Raw genomic sequence first — 24,565 nt, 5'->3', positions numbered from 1 at the left:
GATCTTTTGAGGTCCCTTCCAACTCTGAACACTCTGTGATTCTGTGAATGCTGGGGCAAGGTGGTGGAGGCAGGCAGCCACAAGCACAACACCTTGCTGGAAGTACCAGGGAGTCCTACAGGTGAGGGAAGGGGATTTACAGTGCCCTCAATCTACCTTCTCTTGCACCTCCCTTGGCAATGCCTGGCTGAGCTCAGCTGTGGCACTTCTGCCATCTCTGGGGTCCTCAGCACAGGAAAGACATGGACCCGTTGGAGAAGGTCCAGAAGACACTACAGAAATGGTGAGAGGGGTGGAACGCCTCACCTGTGAGGACAGGCTGAGAGAGTTGGGGTTGTTCAGCCTGAGAAGGCTAAAGGAGCCCCTTACGGCAGCCTTTCAGTACTCAGAGGGCCTACAGGAAAACGGGGACAGTCTTTTTAGCAGGGCCTGTAGCAATAGGACAAGGAGCGATGGTTTCAAACAAGGTTGGAAAAGACCTCTAATGTCACCAAGTCCAACCTTCAACCCAACACCATCATGACCGCTAAACAATGTCCTGAAGTGCCACGTCTACTTGGTTTTTGAATACCTCCAGGGATAGAGATGCCAGCACTGCTGTGGGCAACCTGTGCCAGTGCTTCACCATTCCTTCTGTAATGAAATTCTTCCTCATATCCAATCTAAACCTCCCCTGGTGCAACTTGAGCCCATTTCCTCTCATCCTTTTGCTTGTTCCTTGGAAGAAGAACCCGACCCCCCCTTGGCTACACATTCATAGAATCATAGAATGGCCGAGGCTGGAAGGGACCTTAGAGATCATCCAATCCAACCTCCCTGTCATGGGCAGAGACACCTCTCAACTAGATCAGGCTACTCAAGGCTCATTCCTGTCAAGGCTCATTCCTGCCAGGGAGCTGCAGAGAGCAAGAAGGTCTCCCCTCAGCCTCCCCTTCTCCAGCTGAACAGCCCCAGGGCCCTCCTCAGCACGCTTGGTCTCCAGAGCCTTCCCCAGCTTTGTTGCTAACAAAGAAGGAGGAAAAGAAGCAGAATTCTATCCCCAACCTGGGGCTTGCTCACTGGGAGGTTCCTTACTTCTTTGGTTTCCTGGGGGAAATATCAGTGGCAGGGCCGGGCGCTGGCATGTCCATGGGGAACATGTCCACCCACATCTCCAGGCGACCCTGCGAGGTTGGAGAGATGCAGTCAGCTCCCCCTGTCCCTCCTTGCCCACCCCGCTCCCCAGCAGCGTGTGTGTGTCCCCTACCAGCTCCTCTTGCCCTTCAACATCAGTCTGGCTGTGCCAGATGTGGGGCAGGACCTGCAGCACTGAACCCTGCCAGATGTGGAGCAGGGCAGGGTTTCCCTAAGCCATGAGTCCTTTTCCACCCCCTGCAGAAGTGTCTCATGGCATGGCACGGTGCCGAGGTGCACAGGCGTGGGGTGTCAGGGGAACCAAGGGACTTGGGGGTGTGAAATGGGTGCAGAACCACCACTGCAGGTTTAGCCTGCTGGGGTCAACAGGTGACTGGTGAGGGTCGTTGATGTCCAAGTGCCACTCTTTGCAGGACACCTCCCCACCTCCACTGCTCACGACAGGGTGGGCGGTGGCTGCTCTGCCCAGCTGACCTCTCTGCTCCCTGCTTGGTGGCTCTACAGGCTCTGCAGCATGAGCTGCCTTCTGCAGAACCACCACTGCAGGTTTAGCCTGCTGGGGTCAACAGGTGACTGGTGAGGGTCGTTGATGTCCAAGTGCCACTCTTTGCAGGACACCTCCCCACCTCCACTGCTCACGACAGGGTGGGCGGTGGCTGCTCTGCCCAGCTGACCTCTCTGCTCCCTGCTTGGTGGCTCTACAGGCTCTGCAGCATGAGCTGCCTTCGCCTCTGCCCTGGGACTGCGAGGACCTGCTCGATGCCTCAGAGGCCGCGTCTCCACGTGCTCAGGGACCAGCTTGCAGCCTGCCCGCGGGATGTCCTCCCAGTGACGTAGCACAGTCAGGGCCAGATGTTCATCTGTCTGCTTCTTCTGACCTGCAGGCGCAAAGGGAAAGCTGAGCTTGGAGAACTGGGCAGAGCCCTGCTCTCCTACCCCCCATTCCAGGGGAGCAGAACGGCCTCCTAGCTACTCCTGTTTCCTTGCACACACTTTGTCCCTCAGCCAACACTTTCTAGCTCCTCTCTTTCTCCTCTTTCTAACCCGAGTCACTCACAGAAGGTCCAGACCCCCTGCCAGCCTGCATTTTCCAAGGCTGGACAAACTCTGTATCCGTGAATCATGGTCTCCTCCTCTTCTGCACCCCTCCCGGCCAGCCCTCATCTTTCTTGAGCAAAACCACCAGCACTGTTTGGGGATGCAGTTACGTGGAGAACAGCTCCCTAAATCCTGGAAAGGCCAAGGTGGGCTGTCTTCGTTGCTCCTTGGGCTTACACTGCCAGGAGGAAGTTCTCAAAAGCAGCTTTGGTGATGCTACACTTCAGATGCCTGTGAGTGATTCTGAGAGCAGGGTGGTCTGTAAGACTCTGTCTAACTGGTCCCATACTGGAAGGTCCATTTGAGGTGGTGGATGGAGAGTGACTGCATGCTGCTTTGGGGTGATGGGACCTCTACATCTGTCTCCAAAACTGGACGGTGAAGGGACACCCCAGACCCCTGCTCCCCTCCACAACCTTCATCCCACGGGGCAGGTACCATTTTCATCCTCAATCTCCGTGGGGCCGGTGAAGACCCTGTTGGCAACTTTCACTCTTCCTCCTGGCCCAAAGTGCGGCCCATCCACCTTGCCCTCTTTGCACAGCTTGGACAGGATTTGAGAGGGCTTCATGGGGTCACGCCAGGTGTTATAACCATGTCTGTGAACAGGAGGGCAAGGTCAGTGAAGTAGCAGCAATTTTCGGAGGAAAAAGAGGTTTTGATCCCCTCTACCAGCGAAACAAACACTACTGTCATGAAGGACCCAGGATTCACAAGGGAACGATCTGAGGCTGCAAATGTGAACCTTCAGAGCAGACCAGGTCCTTCTGCACCTGCTCTCTACACTTTGCTACCATCCTTCCACCCCAGCCCCTTTACTCTGTGCTGGCTTGGACCTGAAATTCCCAGCACATCCCACTTGTCTCCTTATACTCAGTGTTGCTCCTTTGGCCTTGCTGCTATTTCAGCTCTGGCCTCACGCCTCTACCCAGTCTGACCAGTGCCCCTCAGTCCCTTCTCCCTGCTCCGGGCTCCTCACAACCCACTCCAACACTGCCCTGCTCTGCTGGTCACAAAACCTGTCTTAAATTGAGGGTACGGCACAGAGTTCTCCATTAGCAGGTAATAAAGGAGGGAGGTTTCTGCAGGAGATCTAGGCTTGGTGTGGAGGATGAGATGGGCATGGGAAGGTTGGACAAAGAAAGCTTTGCTCATACATGGAGTAAGTCTGTGACACCCCACAAGTAGCTCGGTGCTTGCTGTAGTAGCGGTTCTCCAGGTCGATCTTGGTCTCTCCAATGAGGTCATCAGTCCCCACCAAGTCCCAGTCGTACACTGCCACTGTCAGCATGGACTCCATGGGGAAGGTGGCCTCGATGTCGAAGGATCTAGGCCAGAGGAAAGCAGGTGAGGAGAAAGAGAAAAGCTGTTGAAGGGTTTGGCCGCTACTCAGGATGGGCACATGGATGAGGTTGTTTTGCTCCAGCCTGTGGACATTGTTTAATTTGCATCTACCGCTGCAGGACATTCAAGGTCAGGGTTTTAACTGAATCTCTGTATGGGCTGATCCAGCATCTCCTCAACACTCTGCTATATTGACCACAAGGCTGGCAAAGGACAAGTGGCTGAAACAAGGATGCCCACACTGCTTGCAAGGCAAGTTCTGTGTGACGAGTCTCATCTTTTGAGCTCAAGCAGCAGCTGTGGGATCATAGAATCATAGAACAATTCAGGTTGGAAAAGCCCCTTGGGATCATCGAGTCCAACCATTGACCCTACATTACAAGGTCACCCCTAAACCACATCACCCAACACCCCATCTAAGCGACACTTGAACACATCCAGGGATGGCGACTCAACCCCCTCCCCAGGCAGTCTGTTCCAGGGTCTGACCACTCTTTCTGTGAGCAATTTCTTCCTCATGTCCAGCCTAAACCTGCCCTGTTGCAACTTGCAGCCATTCCCCCTGGTTCTGTCCCTAATTCCCTGTGAGAAGAGACCAGCACCAACCTCTCTACAATGTCCTTTCAAGTAATTGTAGAGCAGGATGAGATCCCCCCTCAGCCTCCTCTTTGTCAAACTAAGCTGTGGGATGTCTAGGGTGCAGGTCTGAGGGGTGGCAAGCTTGGCTCAGGCTTAGCTCACTGCTTCCAGGTGCAGACAGGTAACAGAGCTCGGGCAACTCACTTTCCAAAGACAGGGTTCAACTGCTTGGAGATGTAGTTCTCCTTGTCTTTGATGTCTGTCTTGCCCAGCTTGATGGCAATATAGGGGTCTGCCTTCCCATTGATGTCAGCTGGGTGAAGGTCCGTGGCCTGTGGAGAACAGATGAGACACATCGGTGTCATCCACAGAAGTGAAGAATTCAGGGACATCCCTGTTCTCCATCCCTGAGATGGTCTGGCCCTGCCTGGCCGTAGACATGTGGCTGACCTCTTTGGTACTCCTAAACAGAGTGGCTTAGTTTAATCTCAGCCTTGTGTTAATCCCTGTCTCGGTCTGGGGAGGCGTTGGGGCTGGCGGTGTCCCCTCAGACACCACAGTCTTCTTTGGCATCTCTCTCATCAGTGGAAAGAAAGAGGCTCCTCTATAGAGCGACCCAGAGCAACAACCTGACCAAGATGTCAAGGCTTCCCCCTTCCCCTCTTGTTCTCCTCAGTGACTACCTTAGGGCCAAGGACTTCTGGCTTCTCCCCATACTGGGGGTGAGCACCTCCAAACTCTCCAGTCCCACACACCCTCATGGCACGCGACAGTAGACGCTCATGCCAGGGCACATCCAGCCAGTCCTGGTTGGTGGTGCTCACCAGGCTGGTGTCTAACATTGCAGTCTCAGTTTGCTGGTGATGGGCAGGAGACTCATTACCCCGCTGGGCAGTGGGATGCAGCACTGGATGGAGAATCAGGCTACTGGGAAATGTAGCCAAAAGCAGGTTGTGTTTGTAAAATGCTGGGACAAGGTGGTGACAAAGAGGAGTCCAGATACTTCTATGAGGACTTCTTGGAGTGTATAGTCCACCCTACACACCAGAAGAAAGGTCTCAGGATCTGACTGGAGCTTGCATCTGGCTTGCTCCCAGTGCTTAGAGCACACAGCTATGGAGACATCATTCCAGTCCCCATCCACGAGCTGCTTCAAGTCCTCATGTTGCATCCCTGGCCACGGTGACCACAGCTAAAAGCCAACATGCCCACGGCTTTGGGACTGGCTCCTGGGTGAGCTCCGTGGAAGGTAGAATGGGATCATGTCTCACCACACCACCCAGTTGCACTCACCCGCACAATATAGACTCGGACCAGCACGTTGATGGGGTCGTTGCTGGGGATCCCCTGGAACATGCCGAAGTTGGGGTCGTATCCTGCCTCTTTGGTGATATCATCAGGCAGTGGGACTTTGTAGACACAAATGGAGCCCTAGAGTGAGGGAGAGCACAGCCCGATGAGAGTCCTGCTGCCCAGGGGCTTGGGGGAAGCAGTCCCATCCCAAACCACCCTTCCTGAGGACCCAGTCAGGCCAGATCTGGAAAATTCCTCCACCACACCAGCTTCAGGGGCTGCAACCATGAGCAGAGAAATTGGACAAAGGGAAGGAGGCCTGCAGAAGAATCAGGCTGGCAAGGTGCTCATGGACAGGGATTTCCAGGAGTACAACTGGCTGGAGGGCAAAAACAACGAGAATAAAAATGTTGCTGAGGGATGGGCTGGAAAAATCTGGAAATTATCGCATGAAGCACTGCTGATTTCTCTGCTCCCTAAACATACTAGCTAAGAATCATAGAACTGTTAGGGTTGGAAAAGACCTCTAAGATCATCCAGTCCAACACCACCATGACCACTAAACCACGGCCCCAAGTGCCACGTCTACCCATTTTTTGAACGCTTCCAGGGATGGTGACTGGGCAAGGAAAGTGGGGTACTGCCTGCTCATCTCCTCTGCTACGCAAACAAAGGGCAACACTAGCATCAACAGGCTTCTTGTGGTTGGGATCACACCCTCAAAAAAGGTTCTTGCCCAAGAATCTCAGAGCTGACAGATGTGCTTCTGCATCGCCTGAGGTCCTGGAAATGGTGTAACGTGGCTGTGAGCCCAGGTGACTGACATGGGTGAAAAATCATTCAGAGAGATAACCCAGGGTATGATTTACTTCCACAGTGGGAAAGAAAGAGGAGCTGCTTTTCCCAGATGATTTCTGGGGCTTATCCTTGGAGGATTTCGCTTTCTGCAAGGCGCTGCAGTGGGGTCAACACAAATTGATTTCTATTCCATCCAACCTCTTCCTTCCAAACCAGCAGAGAAACCTGCTGGCAAGGCCTTCCCAAGCTGCCCCTGCCCTGGCCCAACTCAGCAACGAAACTCACTTTGAACCTGCCCACTATCCGCTCCTCTTCCGTTGCGTTGTCGTCGTTGTCTCCGATCTTCCCACGGAGTAGGTTGAAGGTGTGCAGCCAGTCCTCGAAGTTATCAAACTCTGTTTCCAGCTCTTTGTTGAAGACCTGAGATGACAGAAAGTTAAAGGAAGGGAATTAGGTAAAAAGAAAAAGTGAGGAAGGGATACTCACAGGCAACTCTCAGGGAACATGGACATCTCAACTCCCAGTGTCTGGTTCTCTAGGAAGGGGAAGGATTTCAAGGCTTCTTGGGTTGGACCAGTACAAGAACCTCCTCAAACTGATAATGTACAAGAGAGAAGTTTGGCTGAACAGGCGAGGTCACCGTGCCCCTCGGTGCAGGACCCAGGTTCAAACCCCTTCTGAATCCCAGAACCACAGACTACATGAATCCCAATCACCACCCCGGGCCAGGACATTGAACCAGAGCCCATCTCTGCCCTGAATCCTCGCAAGGACTGGCCAGGCTGGAAAACTAACCCCTCCAGCCAGAGCACATTCAAGCTGCCCCAAGGATGGGCCTATCCCAGGGCAATTCCTTTTCTGTAAAACTTATTATGTCTGATTTGTTCAGTCTGTGGAGAGAAGCTGGCAGTGCCCAAGGCACATCTCATCTAGCGTTAGATGCCCCTCAGGTAGGCGAGGTGCCTCAGGCAGGACTGATCCATCCTGCCCTCATCTCTGGGTAGCTGGGGCTTCCAGCCTGCTATGGAGCAGGCTGGGTCTTCTCCTCCTCTGCCAACACACTCACCTTCAGTTCGTCGATCTTCTGCTTGTTCTTCTTCTCGGGAAGCTCAGAGGCTGACTGTTGCTTCTTTTTCTTATCATCTTTGGGTGCCTTGGACTTCTCCTTGTTCTTCGTCTGACCCTTGGAGCCTTTCATGGGAGAATCATTGAGTTTGATTTCTGAGTCCAAGGAGAGGTGACGGGGAGGGAGGAGATGGAAATGAGGAGAAGACAGGGATTGGGGGACCTGATTGAAGTCCGTCAAAAGGGAGGAGCATGAAAGCTGACAGCAGCTGCTGCTGCCTGCAACTCTGAGCCCAGCCCTCTCCTGTCTTTCCTTGACTCTGGCCACTGCTGCCCAGGTCTCCCTGCGCAGAGAACTTCCAGAGCTAACCTGAGCAGAATTCATTTGGAGGACTGCAAAACACAGGCTGAGAGTGCTGGACTCCGGCTAAATTTAACAGCCACGAGAAGACCTGATTCTGCCCACAGCATCTCATTTTCTTTCTTCTACTGGAGGTTTTTCCTCCTTTATGAAGCCTGGAGATTAAAGCCCCAGCCTAGCTATGGCAAAGGGGACAGTGCTTGATGCTCAGCACCAGAGCATGTGCTGCTGCGCTTAAAGGGGTGTTGTCCATGACCAGCTACAATGACAGGTTGTTAAGATTTCCATTCAGAGCAACCACCAGCCAAGGACATCAACTACACTGGGAACAGGCTGCCTGGAAAGGCACGTTCAGAGAAAGGCTCTCCCATCCCACTACAATCCTCGTCCCTCACTGCCTCTGCCAGCTTTCATGACCATTGGGCAACGCAGACAGACGACAAAGACTTAAAGTGGAAGAGGAAAGGAGGAAGGAATGAGAGGTCCAAGGGGAAATGGAACCATCTCAGAAGACACAAAGAAAACAGTGGGGGGCACAAGACACACCCCAGCAGCCCTGCCAGGACAGCAAGCCCAGGAAGAAGCTGCTCAGTGTTGTCTCAAGCTCAGCAAGACTCAGTCTCCTCTTTCTTGTAATAGGAAAAGTAGCCTTCCCAAGGGAACCAGGCTCTGTATTTTTCATAGCTAATGGATTTTGCGTTGCCCTGGAATGACAGCAACCCACTGTCGTGGGGACATGGAACATATGGAGAGCATGAAAACATATGGAGAGCATGGAAACCCTTGGAAACATATGGAGAGCATGGAAACCCTTCCAAGCCCTGCTGATGGGACTGGCAAGGAGCCTCCAGGTTGCAGTTAGACAAAGTCAGCCTTGATCAACATATCACTTGTGCTACAAAACTTGTCTCACTCAACTTTAGACATCTGCAACACCCCACCCGAGCTACAAACCTCCTCAATTCCTTCAGAGAAAAATGCACTTAGGGCACAGTTCATCTGATTGTAACATAGGATTGAAAATAGGTCAGAGAACTTGCCCTATAAATACATATTTTTCTTCAATGCCTGTGCTAGAACAGGAGACAAGGAGGCCTCTATATGCAGGTAGAAGCACTCAGATTAGGTGAATCTCAGATTGTTTGCCTGCTTGAATCTTCCTTTACAAATTTGGAGCAAAATAAATGAATTTTTTTTAACCCTCCTAAAAAATGAGGGTGGAAAACCTAGGTGATCTAGAAGTATCTGTTACTTGGCACGCTTGACAAACTTCAAGCACATATAGTGACTTGTGACTGCACAAAAATATCCTTGGACAGTGACACAGATCCTGGTCACTAGTCTGCATTACCTGCATGTAGCCTTCCTCCTAACACGTGGGGGTTGGAGGCTGCTGTAATACCATGCTCTGGTTTGGACTCACCTACCGTTAGCATAGAATAGGTTGGAAAAGATCTTTAAGATCATTAAGTCCAATTGTTAACCCAGCCCTGGCAGGGCCACCACTGACCCCTGGCTCTGAGATCCCTCCAGGGACGGGGACTCCACCACTGCCCTGGGCAGCCTGGGCCAGGCCTTGGCAACCCTTTTGGCAAAGAAATTCTTCCTAATATCCAATCTCATGTTCATCGAAGCAAAGAATCCTGGGATCATAAAACTGTCTAGGTTGGAAAAGACCTTGAAGATCTTTGAGTTCAATTGTTACCAAGTCCACCACCTGTTAAAACCCAACACAGCCCACACCAGGATTACATTCACAAAAAATTGGTCCTTTGTGGAGATATACAACATGCTCTGAGCATCTCATTGGGCAGAAGAGCAGCATTAGGCTCTGAAAGGGATGCCCAAGCAGCAAAAGGAGTCCTCATCCTACCTTTCCTCGCCACGTTCCCTCTCTCATTCACAACTTGCTTACCCTCTGCAATCTCCATTTCTTCCTTCTCCTCCGCTTCTGCTGCGGCAGCTTCTTGCTGCCGGAGTTGCTGGGAGACAAAAAGAAGCAAACAGGGAATGGGTGCTTGGATCGAGGTCTCTGTGCTCCCTGGAAATGCCCTGCTGAGGGTCACAGCTCTCTCCTTTTTTTCTGATGGAGGTGCCAGAGAGGTTCTGGCAGCGTTGAAGAAATCAAAGTTGCCCAGTGCAGCCTTGAGCACTGGTGCTGTTCAATACCTGTGCCTGAGCACAAACCAGCCACAGAGCCCACCCTGAGCACAACTTGGGAAAGAGGAATCCTGCTCAGCTTTGCCAGGTGGAAAAAAACCCCCAACCTTTGCTGGGAGTCAGACAAGGTTATGGAGGGAAGCAGCGCAGCCCCAAGGCTTTGGAAGTAGCTGGTGAGACCTCCCAGGCAGGGAACAGTATTTTCCTCTTCCCCTCTACATGCAGCCCTTGTCTGCTCTGCACCCACCTCCTTCATAGTCTCAATTGAGGCAAAATACTTGGACCACCAGTCCAGCATGCTCTCATCCGGTTCTTCCTCTTCTACTTCCTCTCCTCCTCCTCCTTTCTTCTTCTTTTTCTTTTTCTCCTTCTCTTCCTCTGTCTGCAGGGACAAAGGAAGCAAACACAGAGAAGAAGAGGAGTCAGATCCAAGTGAAACGTCTCTTGAAGGACAAAGGAGGTGGGTGAAGCACCTGAGAAGGCAGAATGTCCAGGCTGGGTGGCCTTATTAGCACATTCTCCCACTTCCATCATCCCTTTCACCGTGTGTCTCCCACGCTACAGCCCTCCCTCTGCCAGGCAAAGTACTTTTAGTGGTGCCATAAAGCCTTTTGCAGCTGGTATCTGGCTGTGGTAGGAATATCCAGCATCTCTCCCACAGGGATCCCCTGCTCCTCCTGGGCCAGCTGGTCTGGCAAGTCCTGGCCCAGAGGAGCTTCCCAGTCTGCAGGAACCAGGCCACTGCCATATCTATTGATAAGATAACGCTGCTCCATCTCTGCCTTGGGGTGAAGGGGTGCTGGACCCTGCCTGGCTTGAGGTTGTTGAGGATGCATGGTCTGTTAAAAGCCTCCCAGAAGGGCAGGATGGGGTGTGGAAGGTTGGTAGGGAGGGAGGCAGAGCAGATCCGTGACTTACCACGTCCACCTTCACCACTGCGTCGGAGTTCTGCCGCCCGGGGTGGAAGAGAACAGAGAGAGGGAGAGCAGATTAGCAGGGCAGCCTCAGCTCAATACAAACACCCCCCGGCACACACAGGGGAATGAGAAGTCAGGGACAGCTACCCAGCGGTGAAGGAACCGAACGCCTTGGATGAAAAGCTCTGGCTGGGAAAGCTCTTCATACAGGGGAAATGTCTGTTGTGACACTAATTAGATATTAGGAAGAAATTCTTTTCAGTGTGGGTGGTGAGATGCTGGCATGGGTTGCCCAGAGAAGTTGTGGAAGCTCCCTCCCGGGAAATGTTCAAGGTCAGGTTGGATGGGAGCAACCTGGTCTGGTGGGAGGTGTCCCTGCCCATGGCAGGGGGGTTGGAGTGAGATGGACTTTAAAGTCCCTTCCAGCCCAAACCATTTTGTGATTCTGTGACATACCTGTCTCCATGTGGGAGGTATCTGTCTCTCTCCACTGAGGGAGAACCACAGTTCAAGACAGCGAGAGATTGGGTCGGGAAAGACACCTTGACATTGATAACACCTCTCTGCTCTCTTGGAGGATTTTTCTCTGTCTAGGAAGGTCTGCAAGCTACTGTGGTAGACTTCAAGAAGCACGTGTGTGCTAGGGTGTTCCAGACATAACCATGCACATGCTCCCACGCTGTAGCTTCTGTTGGGTGAAGCTATGTGAGCCGACATACATGATACATCTTCTTGTGCACGTACGAGCCACTCTGCATAGGATACGAGATTTTAAACTAAAAGAGGGTAGATATAGACTAGATATGAGGATGAAATTGTTTACACTGAGGGTGGTGAGACACTGACACAGGTTGCCCGGAGTGGTGGTGGATGATCCACTCTTGGAAACATTGCAGGTCATGTTGGACGGGGCTCTGAGTTGAAGACGTCCCTGCTCACTGCAGAGGGGTTGGACCAGATGACCTGTAAAGGTCCCTTCCACCCTCAAATATTCCATGATAAAGGTGAATGCCCCAGAGATCTTGAGGGGAAGGGTGCACTGTACACAAGGCTTCATATGTGCTACAGCCTTCCTGTAAGTGCACACGCGTGAGGGGGAGTCATGCATGTTTGGAGCCTACAACATGCCTGTAGAGGCATCTATGCACACGTGCTGCTCATCTGGGGGAGGTGGGGGGAGCTGTGTGCGCATGTTGCTGCGAAGGGCCACCCACAAAAAGAAATCTGCCTCTGGAGTAAAAGAGTATGAGGAGGAGTTGAAATTCCTGGTCCGGGTAGGAAAATGGGCACAGGCGTGTGCGGTGTGTGACCAAAGCCTGATGTCTCTGGGATATGTTGCCTGTCTGATGCATGCAGAGACAAATCTTCAGGACAAGTACTTTAGGTCTAAAGAGCTTTGGCTGCCTCAGACTGAATCCTTGCGCCTGGATCAGCTGTACTGCATGAGCATCTGCTGTGTCCTCGGCCCAGACATTAGGCCAAGGACAGTCTTTTTCACAGAATCACAGAATGTTAGAGGTTGGAAGGGATCTCTGGAGATCATCAAGTCCAACCCTTCCAGGCAGCAAACACCAGATAATTTCAGAGAGGACAGAATGTGGCCAGTTTGTAGGACTGATAATGAGCCACAGCCCCTTATTCCAGCGGTCAGCCCAACTCCATGTTCAGCTTTAGCAGGAAAAGGCCATTTCTTGGGGGTGGAAATCCTAAAAGACTGGCAATTCATTGAGGAACGATGCTAAAGTGGTGCTGACGTAATGGATAACCCTCCATCCCTGGAGGGATTTAAAAGGCTTGGAACCATGATGCTCAGGGACGTGGTTTAGTGGTGACTCTGGCAGTGTTGGGTTAACAGTTGGACTTGATGATCTTAAAGCTCTTTTCCAACCTAAAGTGTTCTGTGATTCTATCTTATGATTCTATACTCACAGCTTCCAGCTTCACCATCGTCTCCATCTTCTTGATGGGAACCTCAGGTTCCATATTGACAACGATCTCCCCTGTGGGGCGAGAGCGATGGGCCCCGTTGGCCATTGCCAGATAACCATTGAGGTGTTTAGCTGGACAGAGGACAGAGAAAAAGAAAGAAAAAGGGAGAAGGATAGCGTAGAGGAGAAACCGAGCACTCGGGTGAGAGCCTACAGGATTCATGAAGGAGCGATGCGTGATGACTTGCTCAGACAAGAGTGGAGGAAATGAGCACAGCATGATTAAAAGCTTTGCCATAGCAAAGGAAAGCAAATAATGAGAAAGGGTTGCATTTTTTGCTTGCTCTAGTGTTCAGAGAAGAGGCAGAGAAGATGTTTGCCCTGCAAGTATCATTTGGCATGGACACAACCCCACATCCAGACCTCTGGAACCAGAGATGGTGGTGGGCAATCCCCCCCCAGACCTCCTGTCTCTGCCCAGCCAAGAGTGCCTCCGCTTCCACCAAAGACTGGCAGGAGATGAACAATTCCTGTGGCTCACCAAGCCCTCGGCTGCTCTGCTGGTTGCAAAAGTGGGTTTGTGATGGTTTTTGCTGTGGGGAATCCTCTGGTGGTGGTTGAGAAGGTGGCCACCCCCAGCCCCTATCTAACTTCCTAGTCTTTACTCAAACAACAGCAGCAGCAGCAGCAGCAGGCATGGGGCACAGCAAATTCACCTCCCAGTCTTGAGGAACATTTGGGGAGTGTAGATCCATGAAGCTGCAGGGATGTTAAAGGAGAACTTGTCTTACTGGTATCAGGGAGAGTGTGTAAGTTATCACAGTGAGAACCACGGATCAAAAAAATCAAAAATCAAAGGGGAACCGTGGTCTCACCCTGTGTCTTCTCACCCCTTTGACCCAAACACTGAAGCTCTGCTTGCTTAACCAACAAGCAGGCGATATCCCTTCGTCCTTACAACCCTCTACCCATCTCCCTCCTCTCCGCTGATGACCCATTATCAGCCAAGTCCCCATGGCCCAAGCGAGTACCTGTCATGTTCCAGTGCTGGGCTTTCTTATCTGGTGGGCGGTAGATGAACTTTCGGAGGGAGCTGACAGCGTGGGAACCCACCAGGGTGTAACGCCCGAAAGCCCGGCAGTCCACCACTCGGATGTTGAGGGGTGGGTGCAGCAGCTCATTCTCTGGGAGGTCCTAGGAAGCAAAGGTGTGAGATGTCTACTTTGGTGGTTCACAGAAAGTCCAGTAGGGAGTAAAACAGGGATCAGAGGTCTAGAGCAGCTCCAGCAGAGTATTACTTGGGAGACTTTGGAGAAAGACCAACTGGAGTAGAGCTCATATCCTCCATTGCCGTGGGGAAAATGAAGCAAGGGGCTAGGCTCCATGGTTTAGGTTCCAGAAAATCTGGGTTTCAGTTTCAGGGCTTGGAGGGACGAGGTAAAACTCACCACTTCGAACCACTTGACCAAAGTGCTGAAGTTGGGGTTTTTCTTGTAGTTCTGGATGAGGGCTGACTGGACCCCTCTCCCAGCACACTCAATGTCCACACGGGGTCGGTCCACCTGGGCTAGGTTCACTCTCTTCAGATCCCTCAGGCCCCAAAACAAGATCTAAGGCACAAGGAAGAGAAGGAAGAACATGAAGACGAGAGGGACTGCCCCTGGCTGGAACCTGGAGTCAAAAGGAGTTGGTTTTCCACGACCTCCATGAGCAGGAACTCTACAGCAAATGTCATGGCTGGGGCAGGGGTGGATCCCTGAGGTACCTTCTCCCTCTCCACATCTCTCAGGGCTGCAGCACAGTCTCTCTCTGACACCTCACATAATCCACCCCATGCCTGGTCTGCAGTCACCTAAGATCTCCAACCTGCTGCCCTCAACACCCTCTTTTCTGCCTTCCTCCTTTCTAGTCTTTTTCTGCCATGTGAGTCCATAAAGCAGGACCAGACCAGCTTTGTCCATTCCCAGTGGCTCTTGATTCAGAGCTGTCATAATTTTGTTAAAATGATATCGATGTCTCTGGGGAATCTTTCCTCTCCTTTCTTGGGATAACAGATTGCCACCATGACCAAAAGCTTCCCTAAACTGATATTTTCCTGCCTCCAGATTCCCCATGGCTGCGTTCACCTTGCACATCGAAGGAATACAATTTATTTAACCAGATGCAAATGCCTGGAAGAGCAGGAGCCAGGATCCTTTCAAGGACCTGGAGATCTGGTCAGCAGCATCTCGCCTGACCATACCCACAACCACGACTGCATTGCCTGGATCACCACCAAGCCAATCAAGGCAGAGGGATCCTGACTGGATGCACTGCCCTTCAGATATCTACAGATACATGGCAGGCATCCTGCCCTTGATGCCTGAGATTGGTGGGATGCAGCTCACCTGGCCTATGGGGCTGCTTCAGGTGGAGATGTACAACATGTGTATCTCCAATGTGCCCCACATTGCATCTCAGCCCAAGGGCCATTTAGAATCGTAGCATCCTTAAGGTTGGAAATGACCTCTAAGGCCATCTAGTCCAATCGTCAACCCAATATTACCATGACCACTAAGCTATATCCTAAAACGCCATATCCACATGGGTTTTTTTAACACCTCCAGGGATGGCAACTCTACCACTGCCCTGAGCAGACTGTTCCAATGCCGTGACACTCTTTCAGTAAAGAAATATTTCCTACAGTTTGTTCTAAACATCTCCTGGTGCACCCCTTGTGGTGGTGCCCACATTTAAAACAACAAAGAGTGATGCAGCTCCCTTTTCTTTTAGGGTTGCTGCAGCCAGTACAGACAGATCCTCACAGTGCAGACATCTGGTCTTGGTGCTCAGTTAGGCATCAGAGCCTCAGAGATCCCTCCTGGCCTTCAAACATCACCACAAACAGGCTCTCCTGCCCCATGCACCACTGAATATCAAACTTTGAGTCTACAAAGTGATTACCTCCACTCTGTATTTACTCAGCACCGGCCGAATCCCCAGTGGCACCGGCAGGATGGGGCCCCGGTCTATGTCTGTGGGGCCGTCAATTGAGGGCAGGTCTGACTTGCCCCCAGGGCCAATCTGAAAGAGATACAGCATGGATTAGGATCTGTTCCTCTGAGCTGACACCCCGCTGCTGGGAAGGAGTTTTTTCTCAGTCTCAGCTGTAACTGGCCCACCCTGCTCTCACACACTGGGTCTGTGGTTGTCTCAGAGGGTGCAGGAGCAACCAGGGTTGCTTGAGCATCTGAAACTTTGGGAAAATTCATGTTTCCACATAGGACAGACTCAGAAGCAGCACCACCAGCCCATCAGTGTATCCCAACCCCAGGGCTGTTCCTTTTCTTCCTGCAATGTGTTGCACCTGTCCACGTGGAAAGAGGTGCAGGAATGGTCCTAGAGCTCAGTCCAGGAGCAGGTTTCAGGTCTTGTTTTCAAGCCAGAGCATGAAGGAGATCAAATATCCCATGTGAAGCATTCCCTAGGGAAACCACCCCACTGCAAGGGAATTTGGGGGGAAAAAAAGGACTTGGATGAACACCTGTCCTGGCAGGTGGAGGAGATGGAAAAGCACCTTAGAGAGTGGGACACCGTGCTCAGCAGCAGCCTGCAAGGTTCCACCTATCTCACCATCACGCTAGGGGTGACACTGCAGACACATGAGCACGTAAAGGAAAGTCTCCTCCAAAATAAAGGGGAGACCCAGAAGTGGAGGGATCACACAGTCCCCAAAGGTCCATCTTCCCAGAAACCACTGTCACCAGCTGGTGCTCAGCTGCATCAGAGGCGTCTTGCCCACCTGAACCCACCAGCAGTGTGTTGAGTTTGGTGGAGCCTCTCTCTTTTCAGCTAGGACATCTCCATGCCCCCTGCACGCCAGGAGACTGATGAGACACCCCCATGCAAACACAACGTGCCAGTGTAAGGGAAAGGAGGCACGAAAATGAGAGTTCAACTCTGCTTCCCCCACAGAGTGTGAGGCTGAAATGTCACCATACTCTTGGGATGCTGCTTTGAATTCACCCCTCCTTTTTCTTGAGGCCTTCAAATCAGCATCTCCAAGAACACCAAGACTCTCATCGGCATCTCCTGTATCCCACTAATGAAATTTTTTTAAGACTTTAAAAATAAAAAAAAGAAAACCAACAGGGCAGGTACCTAAATTCTGGGACCCAAAGTAAGAGCCAGATTTGGTGGTTCTCAGGGTGACACTGAGGGGTTTTCATGGGAAGGGTGGTCAGAGATGGGTTCTCTCGTTGGCCTTTATTTCTTATGGGTTTTCGTCCTCAACATCCTGTAGAGCTTCTGTACTCTGTTTGGGCTAACGTAATGCTTTAGTGGGATGTCCTCTCCAGCAAGGTGCCTGGGACTCGCCACTCTTCCTTTTGACCAGCAGAACCAGGTGGGAGCTGCCTTCTCAAGGGATTAACAGCTGTGCTAAACCCTCTTAGCTTTTCTAGGATGTACAAGCTATCTGCTCTTTGCAGCACCAAAGATACGTTAGTACAAATTGAGCGCTGCTGCCTTGTAACCCTCCAGCCCATCCTTTCCCTCCCTGGGTCTGGGATGACTTTGGCCAGCTGGTACCTGGAGCAGCTCGAAGGCAGCCAGCAGGTCACCAGCTGTGGAGTTGCCTCGGTAGATCTGGTAGTACTCCAGCTGTGGGGGGAAGCGTGGTGGGCAGTAGTGCTCATCCGACATCTTCACCACAGGTTTGGCAAAGGTGCGGCCCATGAAGTCAGCTTTGCCCTGGAGAGGAGAGGAGAGCACTTGGGTTCACTGACCCAACATGAGGCCTCCCAAGTTAGCCCCACAGCTCTCAGAAGCTACTGCTCAGATCCTCTGCACTTCAGCCTGGCCTCTGACTGAGGAGTGACGGCATCTAAATCATAAACATCTTCCTTTGCTAGGATTCATCTTACCACTGTGTCCTGGTCATAGATCTCGATGACAATTATAGGAGGGTCATCCCGCATCTCATGAGCTTCTCCATAAAGCTCCACGTTGTCAAAGACCAGCAGCTGGTCCCAGGTCGGGCAAAGGGTCTCATTGAGAACCTGGAAGAAGGAGAGAGACTTACTGCTCCAAACTTACTGCCCGTGCAAGGGCAGCAGACCAGGTGTTAGTCTCAGCTGCCTGAAGGCACTAGGGGGCTGCTGCACATTTTTTTGGACCAGTGAGTCATGGAGTGTCTCCCAAGGACTCTTCTGAGAAACATGAACTCAACAGCAGGAAGTAGACACAAATTATATCATAGAATCATATCGCAGAATGGTTTGGGTCAGAAGGGACTTTCACGATCTTTCAGTTCCAACCTCTCTGTTAAGGGCAGGGACACTTCCCACCTTTTCCAGTGTCCACCAGGCTTGCTAAAGCTCAGCAGCCCTCAGACTGGGAAGGGAAGACACAAAAACCACTTCAACATGCTCCCATTTCTCCTAAGCAGGCAGGTGAATCACAGCCATAGGGACGTGGGACAGCTCTGTGCTGGTGTGGGGTGACACGTGGTGAAGGCACTCCTGGGGAAGGGACTCCTGCAGACAGACAAGCCCCAGTGCTGTGGCTGCTTTCCCATCCCATGATCAACCTAATCCTTCATTCCCCAGCAGCAACAAGATGTGTGGCAGGGCAGCAGGATGAAGAGATAATGGGACGTGCCACACCACAACCCAGGCTTCCCGGTCAGGAGATGGTGTTTACCTCAGTGCATTGGCTCTGGGAGATGAAGAAGACTCTTGCAAAGGGGTCTGAAAGGCCACTGCTGTCGGCTGCAAACAGACTCCTGGCTTGATACATGTGGGCTCGTAGCTGGAAAACCTGCTTCTCTGCAAGAGAGACGGGAATTGAGACAACTCGATAAGCAAAAGCAACTCTGGAGGCTCAGCCTGCAGAGTGAGGTCTCAGGGACATGCTTTTCATAGAATCATGGAATCACAAGATGGTTTGGGTTGGAAGGGACCTTAAAGATCATCTCAACCCAACCCTCCTGCCATGAGGTGACATGGGCAGGGACACTTCCCAGTAGACCAGGCTGCTCAAAGCCCCGTCCAATCTGGCCCTGGATGGGGCTTCTACCACCTCTCTGAGCAACTCGTGCCAGTGTCTCACCACCCTCACAGGAAAAAATTTCTTCTTAATATCTCATATAAATCTACCGTCTTTCAGGTTAAAACTGTTACCTCTCGTTCTGTCACTACACCTGCTTTTGCTCAGGGCCAGCACTGATGAAGTGAATAGGCTGAAAATCTGAGTCCTGAATGGATATGGACTTCCTCAGCATCCTGGTCATCGTGTGCAGAATAAGAGCAGGGTCAGGAAGAGGGTCTGTGGTTCCCGCACCCCAGCTCCCCATGGGAACAGCATGGGACCTCAGATTAGGGCAACTGGAAGTATTTCCCATTAGCCCTTGGTCCAAGTGGTGTCCAGCCAGGCTCCCTTCTGCCCTCTCCATCTCCTGTCCCCAGACCCACTGCGGGCAGGAAGTTCTTACTGGTATAAAGGAGGCTGATGGGTGGGAAGGATGACAAGTTTTGGCCTCTAGTGGTCTTCTTCTCCTCAAAGCCACAGGGCAAGCCACTCAAGAAGTCTTTGCGTTGTTTGTTGAGGCCCAGCCATAAGTAGATCTCCATCTTGGCCTGAACGGTCCAGCCAGCAGGTCCGAAGCCCCTCTTCCCAGGTAGCTGAGCACAAAGGGAAGAAGAATTTATACACGGATATAGGGAAGATTTTAGACATGGGCAGACCACCTCTTGCAGCATTCCACTCCTTCTGGTGCATTGTTTGTGCCGCTGCCCCTTAAAACCAGGGACCCAGCCCTCATCACTTCGGATCATGACACTACTCTGGCTCATGCGTTATCTTCTTCCCACCATGTTGGCTTCCCCTTTCCCAGCCAGCACCCTTTTTTTTGGCCAGCTGGGTGAAATATCTCTCTCTTTCCAGACATTTCTCACCAGACTGGGTAGGATCAGTGGGTCACACTTCCTAGCAGCAGACTTCCACTCATACCAGTAGAGTATGGGTCTGTTTTGCTTAGGCCCAGCAAAACTGGTTACACATCCCTCTAATCTCCCCTCCTCCCAGTCTGTCCCTCCTCCACCTCCCTCCTCTTGGCTGCAGTTCCCCTAGGAAAGACAGCTCAGCACCTTGAGGAAGATGGTCTTCACTTTGGCGCAGTCCTTGCCCATCTCCTCATCCACGATGGAGTAGAGGATGTCCTTGGAAGGGATGCGGGCGTAGGCAATGCGCTTGTTGTTGCTCATCATCCAGATGAAGATGTCGGGAATAGTGTGCTGGGGCTGTGGACACCAGCAAAGAGCCCTGTCAGTGTCTCAGCTCTTTCTGACCACTGAGCGGGGCTGGAGACCTTCTGCAGGCAAATTCCACAGAAGCCACAGGAGATGGATGTACCTATTGCCACATTAGGGCCACTGAAATGGTTTTTGAGCCTCCTTCTTTTGAGCAGAAGCTTGCCTGCGTAAGAAAAACTGCTCAGAGTTAAGCTCAGCAAGGTGAAGCCTAGCAAGAAAGAAAATGAGATTTACATTTGTTCTAGTTTTTTTTAAAAAAAATACTATTTTGGATTAGAATACTAAAGATCTTCCTTCTCTCTTCACTCAGTGGCCATGGGGAATGTTGGGCAGGGGCCATATCTTCATTCCTTATTACGGAAGAGGTTCCCTCTCTGGACGGGTCCCATCACACCTTGTAGTCTGGTTTGTGTTCTGCTGTGGTGAGTCAAAGCCAAGGAAGGCCTTGCTGTGGCAAAGGATGCTTAATGCAAACTGGGAGCTTGCTGTGCCAACAGGAAACCCAATAACTGCAGCTCCCATGAGGGCCAATAACCCCCAAAGCCTGAACCACTGATGAACTTTAAAAATACTGGAGGGCTGGTGTGTTTTCCTGAATGAAGGAAAAAGTACTTTGCAGATGCAGCGTCTCCTTGGAAATGCTGTGAGGAACTCTGAAACATTGGGCTTTTGTCTCTTACCCACGAGCCGGAGTGAAGCAGGAGTAGGCTGCAGCAATAAAAACTAGGTTCTGTGAGAGGATTTCACTTATTTATTTATTTATTTCACTGGCTCCTTATGTAGCCAGGATCAGAAATGGCTCCCTGCTGCTGACCCTACTGTGGACACGTGCCACCTTCCGATGGTTGACCCTCCAGGGAATGGCACAGCCTTGCCATGGCTGAGGCTGACAGAAATGCCTTCAGCTCAGCTGCAAGCAGTCCCAGCTCTGCTGCTGGCTAGGAAGGGCTCTCAAATTTCATTTAGTGCTGACTCATAGAATTACAGAAAGGTTTAAAGTCATTTAAGATCATCGAGTCCAGCCGTTAACCCAGCCCTGCCAGGGCCACCAGTGACTCATGGCCCTTGCATGGCTTTGAGATCCCTCCAGGGGTGGGGACTCCACCACTGCCCTGGGCAGCCTGGGTCAGGGCTTGATAAACCTTTGGGTGACAACTGTTTTCCTAATATCCAATCTAAACATCCCCTGATGTAACCTGGGGGTGACTCCTTCCAGCCCAGCCATGCATGGGTGAGCCTGGGAGGCATGGGGTACTAGAGCAGCTCCTTGCACAAGACCCATCCTACAGAGAACCTCTCCTGCTTAAGAGGTTTGCAGAGAGGTCTCCCTCCACCCCAGGCTGCTGTCGCCGTGCACTGACCCAGCTAACACTGTCTCTGCATACCAAAGGACTCACCTCGTCTGCCAAGAACCGGAGCTTCTGCAGGAAATTTTGCACCAGCTTCAGCTTGTCTTTCATGGTGTTCTTCTTCACCTGTGACCGTAGAGTCGTGGCTTGCTGCCCCATGTTCTCCTGTGGTTAAAGAGGAGCCCGGGACATCATGTGAGCAAGAGCAGAAGAAGCAGCACCAGGCGGGTCTTTGGGAAGGGCTGTCGAAGAAGCAGATGCCTTAATCCCACCATGTGCATCCCGGTGATGGTACTTCTGCTCATCAGCCTTAGAAGGATGCAGGGAGGGCCCTGCAGAAAATGTGCAGGACAGAGAGGCGTCCCCTGTTCTTAGGGCATTTTGGGGTGGCTGCTAGCCTGGTGTTAAGGATAGTCTCTCCCCTTCTGCTGACTCTGCTGTGACTCAGCACCTGACTGTTCAGAAAAGGTGATGTGGAGTCTTTCACACGCCAAATTTACCCATCTCTAGTACGCAGCTGGCTACTGGAGCTGGTGTCCTTGGCTGTGCCAGCTGGAGAAGCCACATGCTCTTTGTACACCTCTGCACATCCAACTCCTTCACAAGGATCTGGGCTAGCAGCCCCCAGCATCTCGGCCATACCTACCCTTAGAGCAGCTGTGCTCTGTAAGGTTAATTAATTACTCCCTTAATTACTCCTTCCCCATTTCTTCAGCTGTTGGACAGCAACGCAGCTCCTCCTCTGCTCTCCCAGATTTCTTTCCAAGGCAAAGCAGGATGTATCAGAGGAGAGGCAGCAACATTGACTGAAGTGCCACCTGGGTCCTGAGCAAGACTCATGTGCTCTTGATCTCCTCTGTTAATTAAACCCCAAACTCCCAATCCACAGACTGTAAACCATCATGCCTACGGACTAAAGTTCCCCATTGCATTGACAAGTCCAGCCCCTGTTCATGAATCGAAATCACATAATGGTTTGGGCTGGAAGAAACCTCTAATGACCATCTAATCCAACTCCCTGCAGTGAGCAGAGACATCTTCTGCTAGAGCGGGTTGCTCAGAGCCCCATCCAACCTGACCTGGAATGTTTTGAGGGATGGAGCATCTACCATCTCTCTGGACAACTTGTCCTGATGTTTCACCACACTCATCATAAAAAATTTCCTCATCCCTGCCCAGGTGAATCCCACTCACCAGCTCCCGCATGCAGGACTTGAGCCTCTCCCGGTCCAGCCTCGTGCGGGAAGAGTGGTGCTGGTCCTTGTCAGCCAACGTCACGAAGCGCCTGGTGGAAAATGTCAGCAGAATGAATCCTTTGGGAGCCTGCAGGATCTCCCCAGGGAGCTGTGAGCGGCTGGATGTCTGCCAGCAGGAGAGCACCTCACTGGAGGAAAATGCTCTCGTAACCCCCCAGTTTGCAACAAGATTGAGGCCAAGTGGCCTTTTTGCACCCAATGTTGAGTGCTGTGCCTGGACAGTAGGTGCTGACAAGGTAACAGATCATGGAGGCCACAAGACTGAGGCTTTCACCACTGATTTGGGGTCTTTGGGGTGCAGATGCAAGCACCACTTTGCCCACGCTCCAAGACAGAAGGCAGCTGATAGGCGTCAGGCCAACATGATGAAATGTCTGCCCATCATCCAGAGGATAAGGCAAGGTAACCTACTGCTCATGACCTTGCCCAAAGGCCCACAGAGACCAAGGATCTGCAGACCTTTGCCCGTCTTTCTACTCACAAGCACCCACTGCTCAGCTCCTCCAGGACCCCTCGGAGCCGCCGCTCCGGATGCGGCTTCTCGGTCTTGATCATTTCTTGCACGTCGTTGAGTCCTTCCTCCTGCAGCATCAAATGGGGGAAGCGGTGAGGGGGTGGTGAGGCAGAGCCCCACAGTGGGGCAAGGTCCTTGCTGAGGTCCAACCCTGCACAGAGCAGCTCTGTGGGGGCTGCCAACGGGGAGCATCTGCTACTTCTCCAGACCTGCAGGTCTCAAGGCTCAGGTCTAGCACACATTTGGCTGCAGGCACCTGGCTCTGGATGATGGGAAAGGCTCCACCACCTTCCACAAGACTAGATGACCAAGGTCCACACTCTCTTGGCTGGACCCATCATGTCCTTTGGCAGATCCTGCTGTGACCCTGCCAATGTGGAGCTGTCACAAAGGAATTAGCTGACACTAGTGGGGAGGTTCTGCCATGCAAGTGGTTCTCTCCAGTAGTCCAGAGGGATAAAACCTCTCTGCTCTTGCTCCTTGTGGTGAGGACACCTGAGTCAGACCCACAGGAATTTAAATGAGATCTTAGGACTTGGACATCCAAACTGTGGAACATTTAGCACTGGGAAACTTCCTCCTTTTTGGCACAGGTTTGCTAGTGGCCCCTTGAGTTTTTTATCCCTGTTTTCTGACAAACTGCAGAGATGGATAGTGAGCCTGGATGTTCCTCCTGAGAGCCTCATTCCCCCAAGCTCTCTCACTCCCTCCCCGGCATGTACTGACCAGCTTGTCTGCAATCTTGTCCATGATGTTGGCGTTATACAATCTGCGGCGTTGGTCCTGCCACCAACTCTTGATATAGATGCAGGGCTTCTTCTCAAAGTATGGCAGGTGGAAGTAGTTCCTACAAGAAGAGGCAGGAGAGATGCTCCGTGGTGGTAACGCTCCTGCCCAGGACCAAGTCCTGTCCCATACCTCTCCCAGGGAGGCAATGTGGTGGTGGGGAGTGGTGTATAAAGGAGGTCAGGCGTGGGAGAGAGGGAACTGAGGTACATTGCAACCTGGAGAGGAGAGCTCCAGCCCTCCTAACACCCTTCCCAACACCAGATTGGGGGTGGATAGGTGCAGTGCCCAGGGATTGAAAATTTACCATCTTAGGCCTGGTAGTCTGAAGAGAAAGTATGGAATCTCCCACGACCTCACCAATAGCCCAGCCAAGAGCAAACATCTCCAAGGTGGCAGCAGCGTGAGCAGGGGCACAAGGGAAGCTGAAGCATTAACACCCTTTCCCGAATGCTGGTGAGCATCTGCTATCGTCCCCTGGCCTTCACAGCAGGTCTTTGCCCTTTGCAGATTGGGCAGGTTTCCATGTGCTGGTGGGGTGGAGCAGTGATAGATGGAATTAAAGGAAGGATGAGGCTGAAAAACAGGTTCGAGCCTCTTTGTCACCTGAGAACTGGCCTTGAGCTGGGATCCACCCAGTGTAAAGCCACTGCAGATCTTGCTGCACCTGAGATCACCCTTAGTTCTGCTT

General features: G+C 51.9%; 1 protein-coding gene across 1 annotated transcript in view; it reads right to left on the bottom strand.

The window, feature by feature from the left end:
- Positions 1–1,070: 1,070 nt before the first annotated feature.
- Positions 1,071–24,565, bottom strand: part of LOC104270547 (otoferlin-like) — a 25,969-nt gene continuing 2,474 nt past the window's right edge. The window contains exons 3-26 of the mRNA XM_009864943.1: positions 23,815–23,935; positions 23,056–23,156; positions 22,513–22,603; positions 21,367–21,483; positions 19,805–19,957; positions 19,150–19,339; positions 18,360–18,484; positions 17,582–17,716; positions 17,247–17,408; positions 15,621–15,740; positions 14,126–14,287; positions 13,709–13,871; positions 12,679–12,809; positions 10,751–10,780; positions 10,080–10,214; positions 9,588–9,654; positions 7,313–7,437; positions 6,532–6,666; positions 5,449–5,586; positions 4,360–4,487; positions 3,390–3,560; positions 2,671–2,831; positions 1,870–2,012; positions 1,071–1,163 (exon numbers count right to left, since the gene is read on the bottom strand). Coding sequence (XP_009863245.1) covers positions 1,071–1,163; positions 1,870–2,012; positions 2,671–2,831; positions 3,390–3,560; positions 4,360–4,487; positions 5,449–5,586; positions 6,532–6,666; positions 7,313–7,437; positions 9,588–9,654; positions 10,080–10,214; positions 10,751–10,780; positions 12,679–12,809; positions 13,709–13,871; positions 14,126–14,287; positions 15,621–15,740; positions 17,247–17,408; positions 17,582–17,716; positions 18,360–18,484; positions 19,150–19,339; positions 19,805–19,957; positions 21,367–21,483; positions 22,513–22,603; positions 23,056–23,156; positions 23,815–23,935 — 3,097 coding nt within the window. The remainder of the gene's footprint in view (positions 1,164–1,869; positions 2,013–2,670; positions 2,832–3,389; positions 3,561–4,359; positions 4,488–5,448; positions 5,587–6,531; positions 6,667–7,312; positions 7,438–9,587; positions 9,655–10,079; positions 10,215–10,750; positions 10,781–12,678; positions 12,810–13,708; positions 13,872–14,125; positions 14,288–15,620; positions 15,741–17,246; positions 17,409–17,581; positions 17,717–18,359; positions 18,485–19,149; positions 19,340–19,804; positions 19,958–21,366; positions 21,484–22,512; positions 22,604–23,055; positions 23,157–23,814; positions 23,936–24,565) is intronic.

The sequence above is a fragment of the Apaloderma vittatum genome, unplaced genomic scaffold (assembly GCF_000703405.1).
Source record: "Apaloderma vittatum isolate BGI_N311 unplaced genomic scaffold, ASM70340v1 scaffold12112, whole genome shotgun sequence".
In the NCBI taxonomy this organism is placed as follows: Eukaryota; Metazoa; Chordata; class Aves; order Trogoniformes; family Trogonidae; genus Apaloderma; species Apaloderma vittatum.
Note: the sequence above shows the minus strand (reverse complement) of the source record. Positions and strands in the feature narration are given on the sequence as shown.